Below are 25,958 nucleotides of genomic sequence, written 5' to 3' on the forward strand. Positions count from 1 at the left end.
AGTTGGAACATCATTCCATAATCTCAACTGTGAAGGAGATATTCTATGCAGATGATTCTATAGACCAACAAGGTCTAGGAAGTTTATCCTTGGGTTGTAGGCCATATTTCTCATACTAGAGTAGGCTACAAGTTATAGCTTTGTTAAATTCAGAGGTGGTCTTACTGCTAATCTTGCCATTGCAAGTCTTTCCATTCCAAGATAAAGAGGGTGCTTGGAGGATTTTATATAATGAAATCAAGATAGATAGGATTTTACAAGTTTGTTAAAAGAAAAATATTCAACTAGTATGACAGGCCCCATATTCCCGCTTTGTTCCACCTCTGGTTTATGCCTTCATGGGCAGTTAAAAAAAAATAGCCAGTGATTCACCTATATTGTAAGTCAATTATTCCTTATATTCTTTTCTGTGAAAAGATAGACTAATAGAATTTATGTCTTCAATACAACTAAACTCTTTTTCTATTTGATTCATTCATCTTTTTTTTTTAAAAAAAACAAAGTTCATATCATGTTGATATTCAATTTTATTGTCATTTCAGGTCATATGCTATGATGTTCAGAAATTTGACATGTGGAAGACTTCACTATGATAAAGAGTTAGAGAAACTGTTATGCGTAATGTATCGTCTAGTATCGTAGTAGCTATTATTAGTTGTTGGACACAAAGTGATACTAGTAACTATTAGATCAGAATAGTTTAATTTTTTTGTTGTTGATACATTTAATGAAATGTATTAGTATTATTTTTGAATGTAAATAGGCATAACTGCTTTAGAAATATTGGGAAAGTCCCTTATTCATTTTTATTGCCAATAAAAAAGTTGTTAAATATAATATTTGTCGTAGAACAGCCTTCTTTTAATAATATATTTCATTATTTGAATACGAATTAACATTGTATTTTATGACAATTGTAAGTGTCACTAATTATGACACTTTATGGTGACAATTTTGTTTTGTCGGTAAAAGCAATACTTTTAGCGACGACATGATAGTTTTTAACTACAAAAATTGTAAATCGTTTTTGTAAAAGCAAAGTCGTCACTAATTTATTCATTTAGGGACGAAACATTTTTTTGTATATAAAATGTCATCTTTAGTGACGAAATCACGTTCTTTCAGCTACTAAATCCATGTAACTTTAGAGACAATTAACATTGTCACTAATTGAACTAAATAATTAGTGACAAGGTAGTTTCGTCGGTATTAATAATTTTTTAGTGACGAAAACACATTATCACCTACAAATTTTCAATACTTTTTCTGACAAACAAATTCGTCGTAAATACTATGCATTTGGGGACGAAAAAAGAGTTTCGTAGTTAATCTATCTTTATTTAGCGACGAAACACTAAGTTGTCTTTGTATATTTTTAGTGACCCACTTTTAAGGACGAGTGATTGACAATTTATTTTTCGTCGCAAAAGGTTTGTTGTGACGAAATATGATTTTTAAGCGACGAAATAATTTGTAACCGATAACCAAATTTGTTGTAGTGATGGTTCATGCAAGACATGCATTCGTGCTATTTAAAATCTCTAAGTCAAGGATAAAAATATCACCAAACAGAATTGTAGTATAATGCAGCTAGTCGACTCAAGCAATATGTAGTTGTATATACCATATAATGCTTAACCAAAAAAAATGTTACTAGATTCGTATCACCTTATAAAGCCTCTGAAGGAACTTGAATATCCTCTAGTGATACCAATCATTTAAGCTTTACCATCACGTGTAATAGTTACTTTATTTTCTATAGAATAAATCTTTGAAGCATATTTAAGCATGTTCCTTGACCATCCATTATGCAAATATCATTGACCCATTTTTATGGCTGGACTCAAAATTCCTGCAAAACAAATTAGTTTGTTTTTGGTACCCAAATCTTTTTGGGTCCTTCATAGTTAGTAGCTTGTATCATTGGAGATACATGTAACTGTTTAGGTCTCCAAATAAATTTTGATCTAACATGATTTTTGGCATAATTACATGCAAATACTTTATGTCCGAAATTACCACAGTAGTGACATGTAATATGAGAAGAAGAATATTTACCTGTAGCTGCCTTATTAGTTGACTTGGAACTTCCCTCAGTCAACTTGTTTAAGGTAGGACATTTATCAGTAGACCCCCTTTTAGTCGACTGATAGATGTTAAGCCAAGGAGACGACTTTGATCGATCAAAGTAGTGGCTGTAGGATTTGTGCAAGCTGCTTATTTGTTTGCGAAACTCAAAATTTTCTTCTTGAAGTAAGTTGTTCTCCAACTGGTATTCTTCAAGCTGAATATCCCAGTCCTTCTTTTCATTTCTCAACTTGTCATATTCTTCAAGTTGGATCTCCCAATTTTTCTTCTCTTTTCTCAACTTATTATATTCCTTAAGAACTTTCTCAAGGTCGTTGAGAACCAATTCAATATTTTCCTGCAATTCATCACATTTATCGCAATACGTAATAGGAGTAGGACATACCTTGTCAATTTCTCCCATTACCATGAAACATAGGTTCTCCATTCTTTTGTGATCGTTTTCTTCTTCAGATTCATTCCCGTCGCTCCAAGTTTAGATTTTATGATTCTTCTTCTTGAAGTTAGGACATTTTAATTTCATATGTCCAGGTTTACCACATTCGTAGCAGCATACGTTCTTTTGTTGTTGAACTTCATTCTTGCGGTTCTTTTGATGATTATGGATGGATTGAGATTTTCTATACTGCTTTTTTCTACTCTTTTTTTTTCCGTCCTAAGTATTACGGCCAAGTCTTCTCGATCTTCACCAGATTTAGATTCTTCAAGAGTTGACTTCAATTCAATTTCCTTAACTTTGTTGGTGTCCCCATGGATATTTTTCAATCTGTCCCATATATCTTTAGCAGTCTCACATGTGGATATATTCTTATATTCTTCTTCACTAATCACACAATAGAGCATGTTGATTGCTCTAGCGTTTGATTGCATAATATCCAACTGTTCTTTTGTGTAGTCACATATGGATGCCCTTTTTTCAAGCTTCCTTCCATCACTATTATTTAGAATAGGTCTAGGTCCATTCTGAATAACTAGTCAGGCTAGATAATCTATTGATTGAACATAAACCTTCATTCATTCTTTCCAATGGCTATAGTATTGATTATTGAAGTACGATGGCCTTCTTGTTGAGTATCCCTCTTAAAGTACGGTTTCAGTAATTTGATGACATGCCATGGATCTTTTCTCACTTGCTGTTAAGAAAAAAATAAAGATGTGATACTTGCTCTGATACCAATTGAAAGTACGGGGGGAGGGGGGGGAGGGGGGATGAATTGTAGCGTGTTAAAAATTTCTAGTCGACTATGGTATGCACTTAGTCAACCGATGCGGAGACAGCCTGCACAATACTGTCAGTACTTCGATTTAATCAAATACTAATCTCAACAAACAGTAATTGCTTATAATAACATATGAAAGCAGTAAGATAAATGACACCAGGAATTTTATACTGGTAAGCAACCAATGTGGTATCCTACTCCAGTCTCCTTGGGTTGCAAGGATGTTATCTCTTGATCTCTTTGTAATATGAGTTATGTACAACTTGTGTGATTTTCAACGTTCACCACCAATATTTACAAGGTTAGTTTTTACTTGCTCACAAGCAACGAACAAGGGTGGGTTTTAACATGCTCACCAACAACGCAAAAGGTTAGTTTTTACTCGCTCACCAACAACGACTCTTTGGTTTTCACTCGCTCACCAAAGTAATGAATAATGATACAACCTCTAAGGACACACTGCCTCTCCAATATTTTTTAGTCTCTCTTCACTCTTTTGTGTACACAGTAAATCTACTAAAAGTAAATTTCAATGCTTGTTAAGAGTAGAATAAAGAACTTGTAGTTGGATAGACAATTGTATAGAAGGCTGCGTGTCTAATCCTTGAGTTTGCCAGTCTTCTTATAGGTGAGATTTGAGAGTTGTTGTAGATTTGTCTTTGATAGATGCACACAATATTTTACTGATATTTGATTCAAGAAAGGTGCCTCTAATTCCTTCATGAGAGATGGGCTGGATTTAATAAATCCAGGGAGTGCTCCATGCCGAGATCCAGGGAGTGCTTCCATGCTCCATGCTTTGAAGAAAAGAGCAACACTTCAAATTGCCTCCATTTGATGGATTGGATTAATTTATCCAGGGAGTGCTTCCATGCTCCATGCTTTATTGGGAAAAGGAGCAGCACTTCAAATTGTCTCCCATTATGTTGTGTTTCCCACTCAAATTGTCTCCCATTATGTTGTGTTTCCCTTCCACTTTGAATCTCCCGTTTTACAGAATCTGCATACACTTATTTCTGGATTTGCAGGTGAGTTACATGTAAGGCAATGGTTCAATATACATAGCCATTGAGTGGGTCTTCATTCCTTTTAGCAATGTTGTTGCTAACCAGAATCTGCATACACTAATATAACATTAGTCAAGACTTCTTTATGGATATTGATCATTATTAAAATTCTAAACTTAACAAAATATTGGGCATCACTGGAACAAATTCTATGTTACTTAAAAGGAGCCCCTGGACTTGGCATATTATACAGCAATCGTGGGCATTCTCACATTTAGTGTTTTGCAGATGCGGATTGGGCTAGATCCAAAATTAATAGAAGGTCTACTATCGGCTATTGTGTCTTTATAGGTGGAAATCTGGTATCATAGAGAAGTAAGAAACAGAATGTTGTATCTCGATCCACTGCAGAATCCGAATACAGGGCTATGACACAGACTACGTGTGAGGTTATGTGGATACATCACCTTCTCACTGAAATTGGGATAAAGCATACAACACCAGCAAAACTTTGGTGTGATAATCAAGCCGCTCTTCATATCGCCTCAAATACGGTGTATCATGAAATGACAAAACATATTGAAGTTGATTGTCACTTTATTCGTGAGAAGATTCTGAAAAACTTGATTTCTACTAGTTACGTGAAGACAAGAGAGCAATTTGCTGATTTATTCACAAGGGTGTTAAATGGAACTCGAGTTAATTATCTTTGCAACAAGCTGGGCATGATCAATATCTATACTCCAGCTTGAGAGAGAGTGTTAAAGAATGAATGTAGACAGATTACTTGTACTGTACATAAATAGAATAAGTATTGAGATTTGATAACAGATTTTTAGGATTTTCCTTTTACTTCTTTTCATAGTTAGGATCATATGTACATGTATATATATGGATCACTTCATGGAATAAGATACCAACTTTGATTCTTCCATACCTTATTTATCACAGAAGAGTATCTTGAGTGAAATAGTGCTTTTCATTCACAATTTTTAACTGTTTATGAACTTTTTATTTCAAGTGTAATTCATGTTTGTTCTAAAATATATTTTAAAATTAAACTTAAATTTATTTTTTCTCAACTTCAACCAAATATTGTCCAAAATTAATTTAAATTAGATCCTACTTAAAAATCTTTTTCTTTTCAAGTTGAAAGGGGTGGATTAGTGCGAAATGTTTCGCCGACTAAAAATATTACAGCTCAGTCTATAAAAGTATATTGCATTCACGTAGGGTTCAGACATAGATGGACTCAAGATTCGGTAATCGCAAAGACACCATGACTATTTCTTGAAGACATATGCAAATATACATAAAGTTTTTACCGAAGTTTTTGGATGCCAGTGATTTCTTTTTCCCTGTAGTATGTGTCGGCCTCTGAAATAGAGGAAGGATGGCACCCCAAGATTGCGATATAAATACTCTACTCTAATACGGCTGCAACCTAACGCCTATATTTTGTCGCTATTTTGTATTGTCATCCTAAACCTGCAATATCCTAGCTGTGCGTTCTTACAAGGGTAAGCAGAATGGGGTTTTGAGGGGCCCATTTAAGAGTCTCAAAATGTCAACTTGGCAATTCCAACTTTCATTTCTATAAATGAGCAGCTCTCCACAAAATGTTCTTTTTTTCTCTTCTCTCTCCATTTCTACTCACACTCTCTCTCTCCCTACCTATTTTCCGGCTATCTCGCCGGATTCCGGCTTCCATTATTTCCGGCGGATTAACCCCTTCTCCTCTTTCTCCCAGCTAAGGTCTCTCTCTCTGTACTCTCTTTTGTGAGATTTCTTTTTCTTGGTATTTGTGCAAAACCAGTTCTTTTTTGGATCTAAGTTGGCTCTTGGTAATTGGTGAATTAGCTTCTAAGTAAATTATTTTTTCATTTTCTTTATGGGGTTTCTCTCTTGCTCTAGTTCATTGTATATGGATCTCAAAGTTTCGTTTTTCTTCTTAGTTTTGTTGCTTTTTGGTGGAGTAGAGTTTATAATGCAGCTTGTTTTCTGAGTTGAGTGTGAGCTTAAAGTTTTAAAGAAAAATCTTTATTCCCTTTTAAATTTTTGGATAATCTTCATTTTCTAGACTTAAGTTATGCCTATTTATTTGGTATTATTATAGGAGGATATGTAGCTCAATATTCTATTCTTTTTAATAGCATCATTATCCTCCTAAAAAAGAGCTTGGCAATGGCTTGATTAGTAGTAGCATACTTTTTTTGTGGATAAGATTAGGTTATGGTAACTTAAGTTGATTACTAGTCGTACTGTTTAAGTGTTTATTCATTAATAATCCTTCAGTAGAGAGAAATAATGGATAAGACTGCAAATATAAGTGAGTTCCTTTCTTGTTTGTTTGTCTGCTTTGCATAATGGATGAGTTATTAATTCTTTCAGTTGGGCCACAGTGTTTTGCTGATTTGGTTTCTCATAACTTCCATTCTGGGTAGTTTATTTTGTAGTTTCTGTATATAAAAGTTCCCATATGCTCCGTATTCTTATTTAAAAAGCGCCTTTTATTTTGTCTGAAACTGAGTGGCAGTGGGTTGTCAAATAGCTACTCCATTACTATTTAACAAGCATGTGTTGTTATATGAGTTGTACAACTTAGTTAGTGGTCTAAAAGGGGTTATTTGTTTATCATACAGAATACTTGTTTGAGTTGAAGGGTTAAGACTGAACATGGAAGGAACTGGATTGAAAAGTGTGGGCTCACACTGCTCCATCTCTGAGATGGATGATTATGATCTCTCTAAGCTTCTTGACAAGCCAAGGCTAAATATTGAGAGGCAGAGATCTTTTGATGAGAGGTCTCTCAGTGAGTTATCCATTGGCCTAAGCAGAGGATTAGATAATTATGAGAGTGCTTACTCGCCGGGAAGGTCTGCCTTGGACACCCCAGCTTCATCGGCACGGAACTCTTTTGAGCCCCATCCAATGGTTGCTGAAGCCTGGGACGCTCTCCGCCGTTCTTTGGTTCACTTTCGAGGTCAACCAGTTGGTACAATTGCTGCAGTTGACCATGCCTCTGAGGAAGTCCTCAATTATGATCAGGTCTGTGTTAAATACACAATCCAGCAATGTTTTTCAATGTCTTGTGACTTTGTAGCATCTGTCCATTTAAGTTTTTTGTTTGATGTGTAGGTTTTTGTTCGAGATTTTGTTCCTAGTGCTCTGGCCTTCCTGATGAATGGAGAGCCAGATATAGTTAAAAACTTCCTATTGAAGACACTTCAGCTTCAAGGATGGGAGAAAAGAGTAGATAGATTTAAGCTGGGCGAAGGAGTTATGCCTGCTAGTTTCAAGGTTCTTCATGATCCAGTTCGTAAGACGGATACAATAATGGCAGATTTTGGTGAGAGTGCAATTGGAAGAGTAGCTCCAGTTGATTCTGGATTTTGGTGGATAATTCTTCTCCGTGCATACACAAAATCTACCGGAGACGTCAGTCTTGCTGAAACTCCTGAGTGCCAAAGGGGAATGAGGCTTATATTGAGCTTATGTTTGTCCGAAGGATTTGATACATTTCCTACTTTGCTCTGTGCTGATGGATGCTCAATGATTGATAGAAGAATGGTAAAATGTCTTATCGCCTTATCTTGCATATATTTTCTTTGATTGTGACATAATACAACTTACAGCTGTGATTAGATACTTGGTATGTATTAGGCTGCTTTCTTCTGTTCTTGTGATGCTTTTAATCAGTAATTCCTCGCCACTTCCTCCGGCCAATAATGAAAGAAAATTTGAACAGAATAAATAAACACCTATTATCTGAATTCAGTTCAAATCCCCCACTTGATTGGAACTGAAGCGTAGTAGTAGTCATTGTATATGAATTTTGAATCTTTTCGTTGAAGACACATGATATCAGATAGTAACGAAGCGAGTGCCGCCTCCAACTTCAACTTGTTTATTAATTTTCTATAGAGTGCTTGTGTCACGGGCCTAACTCAACTAGGCAGCGTGCAGACAACCTTGACAGCCTCTATGCGGTCCCAGGTTTTAGTCTTACCAAGAAATAAGCACCAACTCGTGCTTGAGCTTGACAAACACACACACACGAAAATAATGAAAGACAAAGGCACACGAATTTGGGAGGCAAAAGACTATTTTCTGATTTACTTGATAAAGAGAGGAATACAAAGTATGAAATGAGTGCCTTAAGGCCTATACATTAGTATAAAAAGAACCGTCACTACATGATCCTAATTATATTAGAATATCCTCTAAAGATGCCTAACTATAAGGGGAAAGGCGGCTTGGGAGCGCCAGTCAACACTTGGTTAAAACTGACATGTCTTGCCTTGACTTCCATGGATGTCGCTTTCACTAGGCAGCTTTGCAGCACCAGACACGCCTAGCTGCTGGGAACTAGGACAAGGCTGCATTAATTGAGTCTCATGCTTGTTTTTGACTTCTCCAAATGTTGGCGGCATGTGTGTACAGACCCCTTTGCTTGTGGATGCCATATTTGAATCAGATTGTTGAGCTTTAGGCGGAAAAAACAATAGGGACGTTTGCGGGGCGCAACCTTCTCCCCCACAATGGCGACGACCGCGACGCCACAAAGCTTCAAGTATTCATGTACCTGATCTTGAACTGCCACAAATCCTCATATTTTTCCCACGATGCCTGCTTGAGTGACTGTCCCTTCCAATGAACAAGAAATTGAACACTGGAATTGCCCCTTCCTTTGCCTCGGACTAGCTGATGATCAATTATGGCCTCAATCTTCTTGTCAATAGCTGGAGGTGTGATAAAAATCTGAGCACGACTAGACTGCCCACGCTCCAAGTCCACTTTGTCTTCATGATACGGCTTCAATTGACTAGCATGGAAGTCCGGATAAATTTTCAAATGGTGTGGCATGTCTAGCTTATAAGAAATCTTGCCCACCTTGGCAATGATCTCAAACGGTTCCTCATAGCGTTGGATCGAAGTTCAAACTTTGATTAACGCCCCACAATGATTTGAAAAGACGGAGATTAAGCTTCACCATGACTTTATCCCCAATTCGGTAGAGAACCGGACGTCCCCCTACGATCAACAGCCTTGTCTAAATTAGACCTGACCATATCAACCTGTTTTTTCAACGCCTTTGCCATATGAACTGCTCGGATTCGTCAATTCTACACTCACGGGCAAGGACTGTGGCGTGTTGGGCTGCTGCCGTGTTGCAAGCTCAGGGGACCTCTCCCGGTGGCTTCACTACGTTGCAAATTGTAAGAGAACTGAGCTGTGTCAAGCAACTTTGACCAGTCCTTTTGGTTGGCGCTAGCGAAGTGTCTCAAGTACAGCTCCAAAAGTGTGTTGACCCTCTCCGTTTGGATGAAAACTTGTTGAGAAGTGCAACTCCAACAAATTGAACAACTCCCTCCAAAAAACACCAGTGAACCGTGGATCACGGTCGATAATGATGTGCTTTGGAACACCCCAATGTTTGACCACGTCATGCTGCCTCTTCGGCTTTGCAATTTGCGGTAGTGACAGTGAAGGTAGCATAATGATCGACCACTACCATGATGGTGCCAAAGCCCTTCGAATTTGGAAAGCACGTAATGAAATCCATTTTGACGGTGTCCCATGGCCTTTCAGCACTGGTAAGGGCTCAAGCAAGCCCCCGGGTGCCTTGTGCTCCGCCTTGTCTTGTTGGCAAACAAGACATGTTCGGACATAGACCTCAATGTCATCCCTCATATGAGGCCAATAGTAGGATGACTCCAACAATGACGTTGTGCGCTTTTGTCCCGGATGCCCTGCTCATACCGTGTAATGACCCTCTCTGATTAAAGTAGAAATGCTACTTAAAACCATGTCTTAAAATACCTGATCAAAATTAAAACCATGTCTAAATATATACTATATCTTATTTGATGTTTTCCATTTCCTATTCTTTTTTATTTTTTTGCCTTTAGTCAGTGTTAGCTTCCTTTTCTTTTTCCTTTGTTTTCCCTGCTCTTCTTCAGTTCAGCCACCCACGGAATATAACTTCTCTTACTTTTCTCTCTTTTTATAGGTATAACATGTCTTACTTTTCTTCATACATGTCACCCAGTATTTAACCAAATGTTCAAGAGATAAAATTTTCTACTACATTACCTTGTAATTGTGTATCCAAATTCTAACACTAGATTTGAAAGCCTAAATGTCATGCATAACTTGAAGATACACTGAAGTTCTACCTCTTTGGAGTTCTGTTATGATCATAGTTAGAAGTGCTTTGAAGCACATACTAAGCATCTTCTTTTGCTTATTGGTGATTCATTGATCTACGTACGACTGTATTTATTTGAAGTAAATCGCTAACACAACTACTCCAGCATCCAGTCATTGTATTTATCCTGATGAAAATGTTAGATCTGACTCCCATTAATTAGTAGAGAAGGATGGCGGGGCGGGCCCCTTATCCACCAAGTTTCAAAGCAGGAAACAACGTATTTTTCGGCTATAAAAAGAAAGTTTGATATGACTACCCTAAAAGTTGTTTGTAACTTTTTTCACAATAGAGATGAGTTACATGTCCTTGAGTATATAATTAAATTGTGGTGGTTAATTTTCAGGGAGTATACGGTTATCCTATTGAGATCCAAGCGCTCTTCTTTATGGCACTGAGAAGTGCTTTGGTAATGATGAAGCACGACACAGAAGGGAGCGAATTTATTGAGAGAATAGTGAAGCGTCTACATGCCTTGAGTTATCACATGAGAAGTTATTTCTGGCTTGATTTCCAACAATTAAACGACATATACCGCTACAAAACTGAAGAATATTCTCATACTGCAGTAAATAAGTTCAATGTTATCCCTGATTCAATCCCAGAGTGGGTATTTGAATTTATGCCAACGCGTGGTGGTTACTTCATCGGGAATGTTAGTCCAGCAAGGATGGACTTCAGATGGTTTGCTTTAGGAAACTGTATTGCCATCTTATCCTCCCTTGCCACTCCAGAGCAAGCTTCCGCTATTATGGATCTCATAGAAGCACGCTGGGACGAGCTAGTAGCAGAGATGCCCTTAAAAATATCTTATCCAGCACTAGAAAATCATGAATGGCGACTTATAACTGGTTGTGATCCCAAGAATACCAGGTGGAGTTACCATAATGGAGGATCTTGGCCAGGTTCTTCCTTCAGCTCTTCACTTGATTTTTTTACTAACTTTAATGACTTTTTATTAAGAAAGTAAAAGGAATGTAGAGCATGACTTAAATGATCATTAGTAAGTTTAGTTATTGTGTTAAAAGGATTATTATGCTTGTAGCTTTACTAGAACACATTTTTACTTTAATTTTGTACTATCCCAAGTAGCATTCCAAGATAATGAAGCCTCGACATTGCTCCTAGAAGTTTTAAGTCATGCTCTCTCATGCAAATGTCTAATTTAAATGCAGTGCTTTTGTGGTTGCTAACCGCTGCCTGCATCAAGACGGGACGACCACAAATTGCAAGACGGGCAATCGATCTTGCTGAGAGCCGCTTATCTAAGGACGTCTGGCCTGAATATTATGATGGAAAAGTCGGAAGATATATTGGTAAACAAGCAAGGAAGTATCAGACGTGGTCAATCGCTGGATATCTCGTAGCAAAGATGTTGCTGGAGGATCCTTCACACTTGGGAATGATGGCCTTGGAAGAGGACAAGCAAATGAAGCCTGTAATTAAACGATCAGCTTCCTGGACGTGCTGAGTTGAAGCAAGAGAGACATTACTACCAATGGATACAGAAACCACAAAAACACTATTCTTTGGCTATTTCTGTCCTTGTAAGATTGCTCATTTTTCTCCTTGTGTACATTTGCATAATGTCTCGTTGCTCAATATAAAAGACTTTGCTTTTATGGTATCCAATCTGTTGGACTAATCTTTTACACATGCTCTAATTGCTTGGATAGGACAGTGAGTATAGTGTTATGGAACTTAGCTTCTTATGCTTATGGCTTGGAGGTGATAATACGCTCAGTGCTCAACACTTAAACTCTTACTCTCTCCGCTTCAAAAAGATTGGCACTATTTTCTTATTAGTTCGTTTCGAAAAGATTGACATCTTTAAATATTTTCTTAATAGGAAGTATTTATAGCCACACAAATGCTATGACGGGTTTAAGACCACAAGTTTTAAAAGTTTTACAGTTACACAAATGCAATGAATTATTTAAGACCATATATCTTAAAAATTTTCCATTCTTTATTAAAATTTGTGCTAAGTCAAATTAAGATAATTTTTTTGAAATGGCTTGAGTATTAAATTGTGATGATTGACATGTTCAATTGAGTTTGAATGTTACCCGTGAATTTTATCAAAAAAATGTTACCCGTGAATCACTAAACGCAACTATTTTCTCTATCTTCTTTTTCCGTTTTTGATAATAAACTGCAACTGTTGCCTTCTATATTTATTTGCAGTAAAGGGAGGAAAAAATGTCTTATGTTTCTTATCTGATGAAATTCTACAGAAGTGAACGTCACATTTTAGTACTTGACCAACATGTTTGCCCTAAAACAAGTAAAAGCAACATTGATTATTCTAAAAAATAAACAGTAAAAAATAGCAAGAATTATCAATCAAGAATTAAACCAGAACGTAGTGATGGCTTCCGTTAATTTGGATCCAACATAATCCAAAACATGACACTGGGAGAAAATGAAGTTGCCAATGAAATAAAGATGTTTATGTCGAACATATAGGATCTTAGTTTATTATTATTATAACCATAATGTTCGGATGAGCTTGAATACATCTCGATTAATTTCATAGAATACTTGCTAGGCTACACCCTTCAGTGCTTATTGATTTACTTGATAAATTTGGACTAATTTTATAGGATGTCCCCGAATGGATGAATTTGGACTAATTTTAAAACCTTCGTTTGCTATTGGAAGTGATCAAAGAAAGTGAGATACCATGAAATATCTAAAAAAGAAAGGGAAATAAGAAGGAAAGTGACATATCAATGGTTATTTATCTTAAGTTCCATCTGTGAAATGATTAAAGGGAGAGTGTGAGTGTATGGTAAAGTTAATCAAACTTTGATGCTCTCTTTCCTTTTTCTTTCTTTTCAAATGTCACGCCAACACTTTACTGCTATAACATGCATTAATAATTGGAAATTTTTATAAAATTGTGGTCGGCAAAAAGTTTGTATAAGTAAATCTTTTTGACCTTTTTCTTAACATTTTTTGTTTAAAATCTTACTTCACTAACTAGCTATTAGTTTGATCCAACAAGATTAGGTAATTTACATTTAAGGTCATGTATCTACATATGTACTTTTGGATGATGGAACAAAGGAAATGTTGTATCGTAAAGAACTAAAGATAGGGTCAAACGACGTTTGTGTCAATTGTATTAGAAAATCTCCCTTTTAAGGCCATTAGACGCTTTTTTGTATTAGAAAAAAGATCACTTTCTTTAACGTAGAGAATGCTCTACTGTGTTAATTGTATAAACTACAAATTATAGTATTCAAAAGCTATGGGTGAGTTAGGGGTACATAAGTTGGGTTAATTTGGGTTTCACAATTACCATATTAAACCAATCCAATCCGATTTTCAAAATTATAAATCGAACCAAACCCACAAAAGTCGAGTTTCTCAATCTCTGTTTCTCTCGGATTTTTCAGTTTTCTCGGTACAATCTTCATAGCATAAAACATATAACCTATGCTCCAAATATTTCTTTGGTTCTAGTAGGATACAACTATATAAGTAGGGGTGCTCACAAAAATCTAAAAATCGAATCAAACCGACCAAGAAAATTGATACTTTTTTTGTTTGGCTTGGTTTGGTTTTGACTTTTAAAAACCGATCAAATTTGGTTTGGTTTTTATTTTAATAAAAAAATAACTGGAAAAAAATCGAATCAAATCGACTATAGAAGTAGCTATTTAATATTTTTATTACACCTATATATATATGTGTGTATTCTTATACAAAATTTCTAAAATTTTATGGTACATGTATTGTTTGTATTTTTTAATCTATTAGGACTCTCTTTCTTGAAGGAAGAGAAAACAACTCCTAAACGGAATAAATCTTTCATATGCCATATCCTTTTCTTGGAGGAGAAGTTTTGTACTTATATAAATTGACGTTTTCTTTTCACAATAAGAACAACAACCTCTACAATGTAGTTTTTACGAGAATCATGTTTAGGCATGGCCGGTTATTGGGTAAAGCCACTGAAGCCCAAGCTTTAGGCCCCCAACTTTAGGTCCCCCTATTTTTTACCTTATAATTTTTTTAATTAAGTATTTTGCTCCTATTATATATTTTGGTAAAAATTAAAAAGAAAAAATATTTTTGTTCCTTAAAAATGGGCCCCTAACGTGTAAATGCAAAATTTATAGAAGGAATCAAGTGATTATTTTTTTTCTTTAGTCTTTTTCTCACTAAATATTATGTAATCCTTTTCCACTTTCCTTGTTTGGTTTTCACAATATTCAATTTCCTTTTTTAATCTTTCTCAGCTCAACCAAAAGTTACTACTATTATATTTTTTCTTTGCGCCTCCAAGAGATCCTATTGCTCCACATTTTTCGTCAATCAAGTTAAAGCCTACCAGAAGTATATTGAAAGCAATAAATATTTATTTTCACATCAAGTTAATGAATGAGGTTCTTCTATTCTAATTTTTTAGTATTAGTTTTCATCTAACGTTTGTTTTTCTCGATATTTTCAATACGTACACATATATTATCCTTTTAGTATATGTGAAAATTTAAATATGTCAAAGAGAAAGTATGTATCCGGCTATTCAAAACGTAAGAAAAAAGAAAAGAAAAGTTGAATCTTTGATACAATCCCCAAAAGAAGAGACTGTAGTACTCTAATTAATATACTCAGTCCGATAAAAAGGCTTGATTCTTTATCAGATGCTTATATTGCATATAGAATATTAATAACAATTCCTGTAACAGTTGCCTTTGGCCATCTTTGATCATAAACTAGAAATTTGAAAGAAGTTTTTTAAATTAAATTGAAAAAAATCTTAATTACGATAAACCATGGCGCAAGAGAGATTGAATGGATTAACTATATTATCAATTGAAAAATAATTATTAGAAGAAATTGATAATAAAATAATTATTCATAATTTTGCATTAGAAAATGCTAGAAAATTAGGTTTCAATTAAATAATATATATATGATTTTTTTCTTATATAGAAAAAGTTAAAGGCCTCTTGTGGAAGTTTGGCTTTAAGCCCCCAATAGTATTGAGCCGCCCCTGTGTTTAGGGAGATTATTCTCTCAAAAATTTATTTTATCTTTTTACATTAGTGAAAGATCGAATGACCAAATCATAATAAATTATTATGCCTACTTTAGTATATTTTTCTTTTATACTCTGATTTATCGTTTATCAAGTTTTGTATTGTTTGATTCTGCATACACCATGCTATTTTGATCCGATCCTCTATAAATGCAAGATACTTCGTGCACCGAACCATATTTATTTTTCAATGTGTTGAAGTAAATACCATCTAGATAATTTCTAGTTCAATGGGACTGATCTTTTCCTATTATGATGTACTAGTACTATTTTAGAGTCCAGAACAAAAGTATTATTTTTTGGACTCAAAGTACACAAATAGGTGAAAAAATTAACTGATGACCAATTTATATATATAACGCATGGATTGAATGCACTATACCTTAACGACACGTTTGTCCGCTAAGGTATAGCGCATGCAACACATGCGCTATATTTGAATTATTACGGACCCACCAATAATTGAGGCTATAGCTCATGCATTTATAGCGCTACATATATAGCGGGTATAATGAATGCGCTATACCCTCAATTATTGTACCTCCGCATTGATTTTTTGCTTATTTAAGGAGTTTTATTGTTTCGTTAAAAATCTATTCAGGATCCTCCACATCTTCTGCATTCCTTTTTATTTACTTTAACTTATTCCGAAATATTTGTTTGCTTAACTTTTTTTGCATTTTGTCATAATGTCCGAACAACAAAAAATTAGAGTTGCATTATATGGGGGGAGGGGGAGAGGGGAGGGAGGTGAGGTTGTCGTAGAGAATAACTCAGTACGCTATAGTTGTTCTCCACAGTGTATTGTTAAGTTGCCACTTACAATGGAGTATAATAGATCGGTTTCGTTGTTATGTAAAAAAATGAGTAGGAGGAAACGTTCGGTTAATATTAAAGTAACCGGAAGATATCCGTATTCTGTTACTCCGTAAGGGATTGTTTGTTATGCTGAGTTTAATATCGTAGACGATGAAACTCTGACAGATATTTTTAGGACTGCGGATGAACACTGGGAAATTCTTGTGATAAAAATATTGGAAATGTACGTAAAGTTTGAAGACGTTCGCAATATTGAGGTTCCGCAAAATAGGGATAAACGTCAATCATCGGGTGGTTCTTTTGGAGCAGTTTTATCCGAACAGGTTCCGTTTGAAAGAGTTTGGCCAAATTTAAACTTATATCTAGGGGCGAATGAGGAGGGAGGACATAATTTCTCCCTAAGTTTATATAATCCACAAGCCGATTGGTAAATTTCAATTTTTCTTTGTATTACTATATTTTTTTATATATTATATTTATATTAACACTCATATATTCCAAAATGGGTACCACATAGATATGAATTTTATAAGTTATGAACCAACGGACAATTGGAATATGCCTAGTTTTGATGTATTGGATCATGGTGATCCATCCATGAGTCGTCAATAACAGGATAATGTGTATCATGGGATATCAACATATTATAATTTGTAAGTTAAGTGATAAAGTTTATATATAATGTTTGGATGAATTTGAAAAACTCATTATTTTATTGGTTGTACAGTGAAAACGAGCAATTTGAAGGTCCTGTCCTTACTCAATTGCCCGAAGACGATATATTTAATCAGGATCTGGCAGATGCACAGAGTCAGAAAGATGATAGCGGTTATGACAACAATGCTGATGAGTCTGGAGATGACACACCCTTCCCTGATGAGGGTGATGTTGATGAGAATAAGAAAGATCAACCTGATTTGCCGAGGGAGTATGATGCCACCAATGAGCATGCTCCGTATATGCAGACTTCACCTCCCGTTAGACCTAGAGTGTACAGGCCACATGTGCCCTTTCATTCAAGAGGGATTTCGTACCTTGATCAGTTGCCCAGTATGCCGGATATAGTTACCCTCACAAGGGATCTTGACGACATTTTGTACCCATCCCAGATGTGTGAAGACCTATGGTTGCCCTGGAGCACCAGTAGCTCTCGAGATGCAGGTCCGGGATGCACAGGGGGAAGCTCCATGACGATGTCTGTAAATTGAACAATATTAATTAAAGTATTTTTTTATTTAATCGTTTAACATCTTTAAATATATTGCAATATTTTTTATATTAATATTTAATCGATAAATTTTCTATATTATTACTTAGGTCGATACCTTTTCTATATTATTATTTTATATGTTAGTTTCTTACATTTTGATTAGAATTCGGCAGGGTTTTGTTTGAACTATCATCTTTTTTCAGCTATTTTTGGGTTATAAGAGAATTAAATAATTATTTTTCATAACTAATCGTGATATATTTAATAACTATTCATATAAAAATAATTAGGTTGACAAATTTTATATATTATTGTTTTATATGTTATTTTCTTATATTTTTTGACTAAAATTTGGGAGGATTTTGTTTGAATTATCATCTTCTTCTTTTTTCCCAGATATTTTTGGGGTTAATAGAGAATTAAATATTTAATTTTCATAACTAATAAGATATTTTAGTAATTATTCATATAACAAATATTTAGGTTGATAAATTTTTTATATTAATATTTCATATGTTAGTTTCCTACATTTTTTATTAAAATTCTGCAAGGTTTTGTTTGAACTATCATCTTTTTTTTCCCCAGATTTTTTTGGGTTATAATAGAATTAAATATTAAATTTTCATAAGTAATCAAGATATATGCAATAATTATTCATATAAAAAAAATACTACAATCGTAATATTAAATAATATTGAATCTATTTCATTCGTAATGATTTGTGTATTAACTGTCATATTTTGCCCAAAATTTCAGGCAACGTTTCTTTTGTTTCGTCAACTGATTATTTTATGATTCATATCTAATATTTGATAATTATCTATTAATACATTAAATCCATAATTGTGTACTCTAACTGAGTTTGTTAAGGAGAGCACATAGTTTTTATTCTAGACTATGAAATCTTAAAGAGCACTAAAGTCACACTACTCTAAATGGCCATAAACAAAGTCAATTACCATAAGCTAAAATTTATTATCGGTTTTACTACGCGAAAGGGCACTACATAACAATTAAAGGCACAACATAACACTAAAGGCACTAAACAACAATAAAGTCATATATTAATATACGTACAACACTAAAATTACATATAACACTATTCAATAAAATAACAATATATATTTTAAATAATTCTTTAGCACATAAATAAACTAATCCGGATAAAAAATAAAAAAAATAATTATATCACAAAACAATCACAAAAAGCATACAACACAGTAAAAATAACTAATAAGCACTTTATATACATGAGTTTTACCAAAAAGTAAGTCGGAGTACCTCGATTTACAGCATTTTGAATTGTGAAAAATTGATGATTTGGGAGCCGAAACGAGCAGTAGACGAGATCCACTATTCGACAATGCCTTGGATCCGGTGTTAGCTCGCTAAAATACGGAGGGGACACGATTTTTTGGGGACGGGTGGGCTCCAATGGAGATTTTTGCGTAAAAAATAGGGGGGAGGGGGATGTTTCACACCGTTCTGTCGAGGAAGATGGCTGAGCCATTTTTTTATATAAGTATAACGCATATATGGGATACGCTATACCTATCTGTCTTTTCAGCTTCAGGTATAGTATATCCCGTATATGCGCTACACTTATATTTTGAGCGCCATTTTATAATTCAAATGTAGCGTATGAGTGGCATGCGCTATATCTTAACGAACAAACATGTGATTAAGATATAGCGCATTCAATCCATGCGTTATATATAAATTGGTCATCAATTAATTTTTCACCTATTTTTGTGTTTTGAATCCAAAAAAAAATACTTTGGTTCCGGACTCTACTATTTTACTAGGACGGAAAAAGAAAGGGAATCAATCAGATAAAAAGAAGAGCTACGCAGTTCTATTTAAATCGAGACAAAGTCAACAATTTGATGGGAACCACTGAAATCTCGGTGGCAGTTGAATTTCAATGGTTTTTCATAAACTAGTGTATTTTTAAAAAGATTATTGTGGGAAAAACTGTTTCTGGATTAAGTTTAAAAAATAACTTTGGATTAGATTTGATAGTACTAAACCTACCTGGGGTCATTTTGTCGACAAAATATTTGGATTTGATTCTTGAAAATTAACGTAAATTCATTCTTAGTTCAAATAATCTTTATTTTACGGCTTGTTTGGGTGGTTGTTATCCATCATATTATTGTATTACACAATAATCAATAAGTTTACTGAACTGCCCTAAAATGGTATAAATATTAGATTTGACAATAAATTCTTAAAAATAATCCAAGGCCGGTAAAAGCTGAGGGTTCATTTATAATTGGGACTTTATAATTTGAAAGACAAGTCAAGAAGGGCTTTTGAAGAGAAGACTTTACTCAGTATTATCAAGAAGACTTGGAGGAACATGTGTAGGCATTTTCCTTATGTTACCATTGTTGGTTGTCACCTAAATGAATCAATTCCACTCTTCATATTTCCAATTCGGAACCAACATATTTCCTCTCTAAATGCCAAAAGACATATACCAAAATGTGATTGACAAATTGGATCAACCAACCAAAAATAAAGGGGGGAAAAAAAAATTCTTAAATCCAAATTAAGAACAATTGTAAAGCAAAGAGTCAAAAAAGAAAATTACAATGAACACAATCTTCTCCTTAATTACACTAAGAAAAAATAATCAAGAAGTCATAAAATGGGAACCTTTTTTTTTCTTTCTTCAATTTACTTGACCTTTTTTGCAATGGTTAACAACAACAACAAAGTGTAGTCCCACAAGTAGGCTTGGAGAGGTCACGTATACCCGACCATACTCATGCAAAGATAGAGAAACTCCTACGTTGTAAAGATAGAGAAACTGTTTGCTAATACATCCTCGGAGTGGTTGCATAGAGATTTGTAAACTATGATTGAGAATCTTTGTGATTTTCATCACCACTATCACTACCTTGAGTCTGATTTTGATGGTGATGATGTTGCTCCAAATTCATACCCAAATCAACCCTATTGTTACCACTGCTATTATATGCATTATTCATTGATGACAACATTCCCATATTTGTCTCTGTAACTCCTAATCCCAGCTGCTGAACCGGCTGTGACTGCTGCAAAACCATTGAACCCAACTGAACCGGACTGAACCGGCCACTACCCGGGAACTCGAACCCACCAATTCTTGAGCGCCACAATTGGTGGTCCGGTTGAGCCCCCCCGACCGAAGCCGTCGTTGAACCGGTACCTCCACTCACTGGTAACATCCAGAACGCGCTACCAACGTTACCAGCAGCTGGTGCAACCGCCCACATGGCCGGAGCCGGAATGAAACTCGACGTTTGTGATGAACCGGGTTTAGAATCTGATCCCGGTTCATGAGCTTGTACTCCGGTTCTTTCCGGTTTATCACCTGAAGGTGAGTTTGCACCACTGGTGTCTTCTCTGAACCGCTTTTTCATGTAATTATTCTCATCTGGGGCTTGCCCAAAACCGGCGTTGGATAGCTGGTGGTGGAAGCCTAGCATAGTGGTGGAGCCACCGTGGATGAAGAGAGGCGCAGATTTTGACGGCGGAGCTGAAATTGTGGTCCCACTGCTACGCAGGGAAACGTTGAGGGTCGAGAAATTAGCCGGAATTGTACCGGTTCCAGTAGCAGCTATAATTGCCGGTTCAGCTTGTTGCAGGAGCCACTCAATGGTTTCACCATCAGATTTGTGACCCAATTCTCTGGTGAGCTGGAAGACTCGGGCGGCGCATAAGGCCGGCATGCGTATGCGCCGCCCTCGGCCGTCCACCTTGGTGTGGCGGTCTTTAGAAGGTTTCTTGACTACTTTTGTGGATAAAGTGTTGTTGGGGGTGGGGGTTGTGGTAGGGGTGGTGGAGGAGGAAGAATTATTGGTTGAAGGAGGAGAAAATAGAGTTCTTGATTGCATGGAAATGGAGCCCATGAAGGGACCATGGGGGTGGGGGTGGGGTTGGTTGGACCCAGGGGTAGGAGGGTCAGGTTGACTTTGATGAGGTGAAACTAATTGTAAAGAAGAGGGAGTTTCTTGGTTGTGTTGTTGATGTTGTGCATGCTGGTGGTGGTGGTGGTGGTCTGTGCCACTAGTACTACTACCACCACTTTGCTTTTTCCTATGTGGTTCCATAAATTCCATCTTGGGAAGAGGAGAAGATAGGGGTGGGGGGTGGGTATGCAAGGTGAAAGGGTAAGGGGGGTCTAACAAAGATCTCTTGTTGATGCTTCAAACATTTGTCTAATTGACAAGATGAATTGAAAACATTAAGCCAAGCAAGAAAGAAGGAAAGAAAGGAAGAAAGAGACTTGAAAATTAAGTTGTTGCTGCTGCTGCAATTGCAGTGTCTTTAGAGCCAAAAAAGAATTCAGTAACAAGTGGAATTAGTGGTGGGGTTTGTTTCTCTTTTTTACTTTGTGGTTGACTGCTATCTTTGGAGAAAGAAAGAGAAGGGAAGGGTAGGTGTGGGTTCCCTATAACAACAGAATCAGTGAGTACTGCTACTGCACCTGTGGAAGAAGAGGGGTGGGTGGGGTGGGGTCTGAATCCAACTCAAACTCAGTGGTGGTAGCAGGTGGGGACCTCTCAATATTACAAGAAAGAAAGAAAGAAAAATGTTTGCATATATAAGCTGAGAAGGGAAAAGAGCACACTCGTGTAACCTATATTTGTAAGGAATGTTATTGTTTTTTAAGCTGCCTATCATGAATTTGATATATGCCCACAGCCACCTTACTCTTCTTTGACTCTTTCTGTTTCTTTAATGGGGTGTGTGGGGGGAGGGTGTTTATAGGGGGTTATAAAGTATAATGAAGTGATTATGGTGGTGTAGGTAAAAGAATTAGTATGTGATTAGTGTGAAAGGATTGAAAAGATAGGAGAAAATGGAGAGAAGACAAATTCTTTTCAAAATCAAAAGTTTTGGCTATAAGAGTCATTTTCTAGTCTTCTCTTTTTGGCTTTTTACCAATACTCTCTTTTTCTTTTGTTTTTGCTTTCTGTATTTGCTTCTTTCTTACTGCTCACTGATTGAGTTTTTGTAATATTGTTGGATTGTTGATAATGATGATTATGATGACACTTATCTAGTCCAACCACAACCCAACCTGTGTCTAAATATATAGATATACATAATCCCATATGTGTGCATTAATACCTACAATTAAAAGACAGTAAAAATTGCTAAACAAAGACTGCATTTGTGCAAATTTGCTTGTGACCACAAGATTATGAAAAACAAATGAAAGAAAACCATTGATACTGTTACGCCACTATTACTATAGTTGTCACACACTCACAAAGCAGAGCTTTTACCATCTATTTTGCACCCCATATACATAACAGAATCCTTTTTTTTTTCTTTTGATAAAAGAAGCACATAATAATAATAATAATAATAATAATAATAATAATATGCTTGTTTGAAGGAAGTTTTGATGTAACCGGTGAAGTTGTTGTCATGTGACCAAGAGGTTATGAATTTGATCCATGAAAATAGTTTCTTGCAAAAATGTAAAGTAAAACTGTGTACAATAAACCCTTGTCGTCCGGCCTTTCCCGGACCCCACATATAACAGAAACTTATTGCACCGAGGTACATTTTTACTATGCTTGTTTGATCCAACATGGTTTAACAGTTGTAACACTTGGAACACAAAAATCTGAGACCATAGAACAGGTGTCAAATATCTTCCCCCAAAAGCCATTGTCCACCTCTTTCTTCCAGCCAACCTGACATGCACACTAAGGAGAGTCTGAAAAGTGGACCAATGTAAAAACTGTGGAGCACAAGTAAAATGAAGGTCACAGAAAGAGAGACAGGGAGAACAAGATGTGATGAACTAAAGAGGACAAACAATAATACATCAAACTTTTGTATAACACTCTTGTTTATTTCGATGTGTTTTTGTTGTTGGAGTGAATTACTGTTATAGATAACATATATTATAACATAATATAAAAAATTAGTTTCAAAGAAAACTTAACTATTATAGTATAATACTGTTATAAAAAATTATTGTTATAGAAATATAAAATTATTATTATAAAAATGTCTGATTGTAATATGGTAAATAAAGGATTAGTCCATTCTTTTTCCCTTTTATCCTACAAAAAAATATATTTTAAAATTCATGTAAAGTTGGAAGGTAGTGTTATGAAATGAAAGAAAAGAGTTGGCCTAGCTTAAGCAGTTAGCCAAAAGGACAGCTCAGGGGAAAGCATTAATGCTAGCAAAGGAAACACAGCTCATTCCAATACAACCCCACTTCTCCTACCTAACTTTTAAAATAATATTCATGACTAGTTGTATCATCATTTTTCTTGTTTTGTTTTTTATATAACTATTTTCTTTGTTTATTTGGTTGCAGAAATTTCAAACCACTAATTAATATACCAACCAGTCAACTCCAACTCATCAAACTTCTTTTCATAGTTTAATTATTTTGAATGTTTATAAATCAAGTGTTTGTCAATTAGAACAACTTATTTATGTCTAACTAAATTTGGAATTTAAAAGTTTTTAATTACACTTTTATCACTTAACTATTATTAAATGATGTATTTATCATTTTAAATTTGTAATTGGTTTAGTTAAATTATTTGATTAATTTTGATATAAACACTGAATGCAAATAAATAATTTTTTTCTTCCCGAAACCACTTTCCCCTTCCATCTCAAACCTTTGTATCTCACAATAGACAGGAGCTGGATATTCTAATGTGTTGGCACATTGCCTATTGAGCATATACAAGAATGTAAAGTAAGAACACCTGAACATGAAATGAGCTATTATTTCACATTAAAATTTTGGGGTGCTATTCGTATGACAATATCTATAGTGAATAATTTCTCAATCTAGCTATACGTGTTGCTATTCTCCATGCTAAGAGTTGAGGGACCTCATGATTTCTTTCTTGGTTTTAATAATCAGCAAACACAAGATGGTACATTCAATCAATCCTCTCTATAAATTATAATAGTCTCGTTTGTTCTGATAATTCTTTGCTGCTATAACGAAGTACTGTCATAGAAAACATATATTATAACATAAAATGAAAAATTGGCTCCAAAAAAAAAAACTTGATCGTTATAACGAAGTATTGTTATAAAAAATGGTTATTATTGAGAAGTCTAACCGTAATTGCATTTAGGTTGGATTGACTTGATCTATTTTTGTGATAATTGAAATCCGTAGATTTTTCTTTTTTAAAATCCATGCTTATAACAATCTTAAATCAACATGAAAAATTCATGCTTTTTTTTGGGAAGGAATAGCAGAATGATTTCTTTTTGGAACAAAAGAGAAACGCAAAGAAAGCTAATAACGAAACTATTTATTTCTAGATTAAAAACTTTCTCAGTTAATCTCACGACCGCACCAAATTATGTTCAAATACCGCAAAATCCACCAATTGCTACCAACACAGTTCAAAGAAAAATATCCCTCCTCGTGATAGTGCCACCTCCACCACCAATCAAAACCAACACATACACACGGCACATACCGCTGCACATGAGCGATATGTTCATCTCGTATATGCCGTTTCAGAACCCATATTCACAGTGCCTGTCACGGTCAAGATGCCTTATGAAGTTGATCAATATGCCGAAATGGAGAGGGAAGCTAAGTATAAGGAGGAGGAATAAGTGTCCAAGTAATTACGAGCATTGAAAAAAATAAATGAAGAACCTTCAGGTCGCTCGAGGGAACGAAAGTCTAGGCTATGAGGATCCGTGTATCCATCCTGATGTGGACATGCAGATAGGTACAAGCCTCCAAAGTTTTATATCTTTGATGGGACATGTGATCCCCATACACATTTGAGAGCCTACTAGGATAAGCTAGTTGGAGTAGGAAGAAATGAGAAGTTAAGGATGAAGTTATTCATAAGGAGTATGACAGGGGAAGCACTTACTTGGTACACTCGCCGATATCCCCAAAACTTGAGGGAGTGGCAGGATATGACAGAAGATTTTAAGAATCGCTTCCGGTTCAACACAGAGATCATCTCCGATAGGTTCTCACTAGTAAACTTGCAGAAGAAACCGTCCAAATCATTCCAAGAATATGCACGTCGTTGGAGGTCAGAGGCTGCCAGAGCACAACCCCCCTTAGACGACAGTGAGTTGACTAAGTATTTCATCAGGGCTCAGGAAGGGATTTACTTTGAGAAAATAAAAGGCATGATGGAGCAGAAGTTCCCTGAACTTGTCAAAATGGGAGACTTTTTAGAGGAAGGTATAAAGTCCGACAAGGTACAATCTATGGCTGCATTGCAAGCAGCTAGCAAAGCAATCCAATCAGGATCAATAGGCAGCGGAAAAAAGAAAAAGAAAGAGGTATCATCAATCATTCCCTATAACCAGTCCAATCCACACC

The 25,958-nt window shown here is 35.5% G+C and overlaps 3 protein-coding genes across 3 annotated transcripts; 1 reads left to right on the forward strand and 2 right to left on the reverse strand.

The window, feature by feature from the left end:
- Positions 1-1,817: 1,817 nt before the first annotated feature.
- LOC138906951 (uncharacterized) lies at positions 1,818-2,958 on the reverse strand. The gene is made up of 3 exons (XM_070196615.1): positions 2,626-2,958; positions 2,059-2,425; positions 1,818-1,852 (listed from the first exon to the last, which is right to left on the reverse strand). The coding sequence occupies exons 1-3, from the start codon at positions 2,956-2,958 to the stop codon at positions 1,818-1,820; spliced, it is 735 nt and encodes a 244-aa protein (XP_070052716.1).
- Positions 2,959-5,930: 2,972 nt separating this feature from the next.
- LOC104115736 (alkaline/neutral invertase CINV2-like) lies at positions 5,931-12,153 on the forward strand. Its single transcript, XM_009626428.4, has 5 exons — positions 5,931-6,070; positions 6,958-7,363; positions 7,454-7,885; positions 10,873-11,431; positions 11,702-12,153. Exons 2-5 carry the CDS (start codon positions 6,992-6,994, stop codon positions 11,995-11,997), a joined length of 1,659 nt encoding a protein of 552 aa, XP_009624723.1. The 5' UTR covers positions 5,931-6,070; positions 6,958-6,991; the 3' UTR covers positions 11,998-12,153.
- A 7,976-nt stretch (positions 12,154-20,129) lies between these two features.
- On the reverse strand, positions 20,130-22,274 carry LOC104115737 (transcription factor TCP23-like). Its single transcript, XM_070196664.1, has one exon. It carries the CDS (start codon positions 21,715-21,717, stop codon positions 20,470-20,472), a length of 1,248 nt encoding a protein of 415 aa, XP_070052765.1. The 5' UTR covers positions 21,718-22,274; the 3' UTR covers positions 20,130-20,469.
- Positions 22,275-25,958: the final 3,684 nt, after the last annotated feature.

Source organism: Nicotiana tomentosiformis, chromosome 3, assembly GCF_000390325.3.
Source record: "Nicotiana tomentosiformis chromosome 3, ASM39032v3, whole genome shotgun sequence".
Classification (NCBI taxonomy): domain Eukaryota; kingdom Viridiplantae; phylum Streptophyta; class Magnoliopsida; order Solanales; family Solanaceae; genus Nicotiana; species Nicotiana tomentosiformis.

What these genes read in the sequence shown, in the direction of transcription:
- LOC104115736 (XM_009626428.4), top strand. Translation starts at nt 6,992, where the DNA reads ATGGAAGGAACTGGATTGAAAAGTGTGGGCTCACACTGCTCCATCTCT. An exon ending in AAGTCCTCAATTATGATCAG is followed by an intron (nt 7,364 to 7,453) that starts GTCTGTGTTAAA and finishes TTTGATGTGTAG; the next exon opens with GTTTTTGTTCGAGATTTTGT. An exon ending in TAATGGAGGATCTTGGCCAG is followed by an intron (nt 11,432 to 11,701) that starts GTTCTTCCTTCA and finishes ATTTAAATGCAG; the next exon opens with TGCTTTTGTGGTTGCTAACC.
- LOC138906951 (XM_070196615.1), bottom strand. Translation starts at nt 2,958, where the DNA reads ATGCAATCAAACGCTAGAGCAATCAACATGCTCTATTGTGTGATTAGT. An exon ending in CGTATGCTGCTACGAATGTG is followed by an intron (nt 2,426 to 2,625) that starts GTAAACCTGGAC and finishes GATGAATTGCAG; the next exon opens with GAAAATATTGAATTGGTTCT. An exon ending in AACTAATAAGGCAGCTACAG is followed by an intron (nt 1,853 to 2,058) that starts GTAAATATTCTT and finishes TTTGTTTTGCAG; the next exon opens with GAATTTTGAGTCCAGCCATA.
- LOC104115737 (XM_070196664.1), bottom strand. Translation starts at nt 21,717, where the DNA reads ATGGAATTTATGGAACCACATAGGAAAAAGCAAAGTGGTGGTAGTAGT.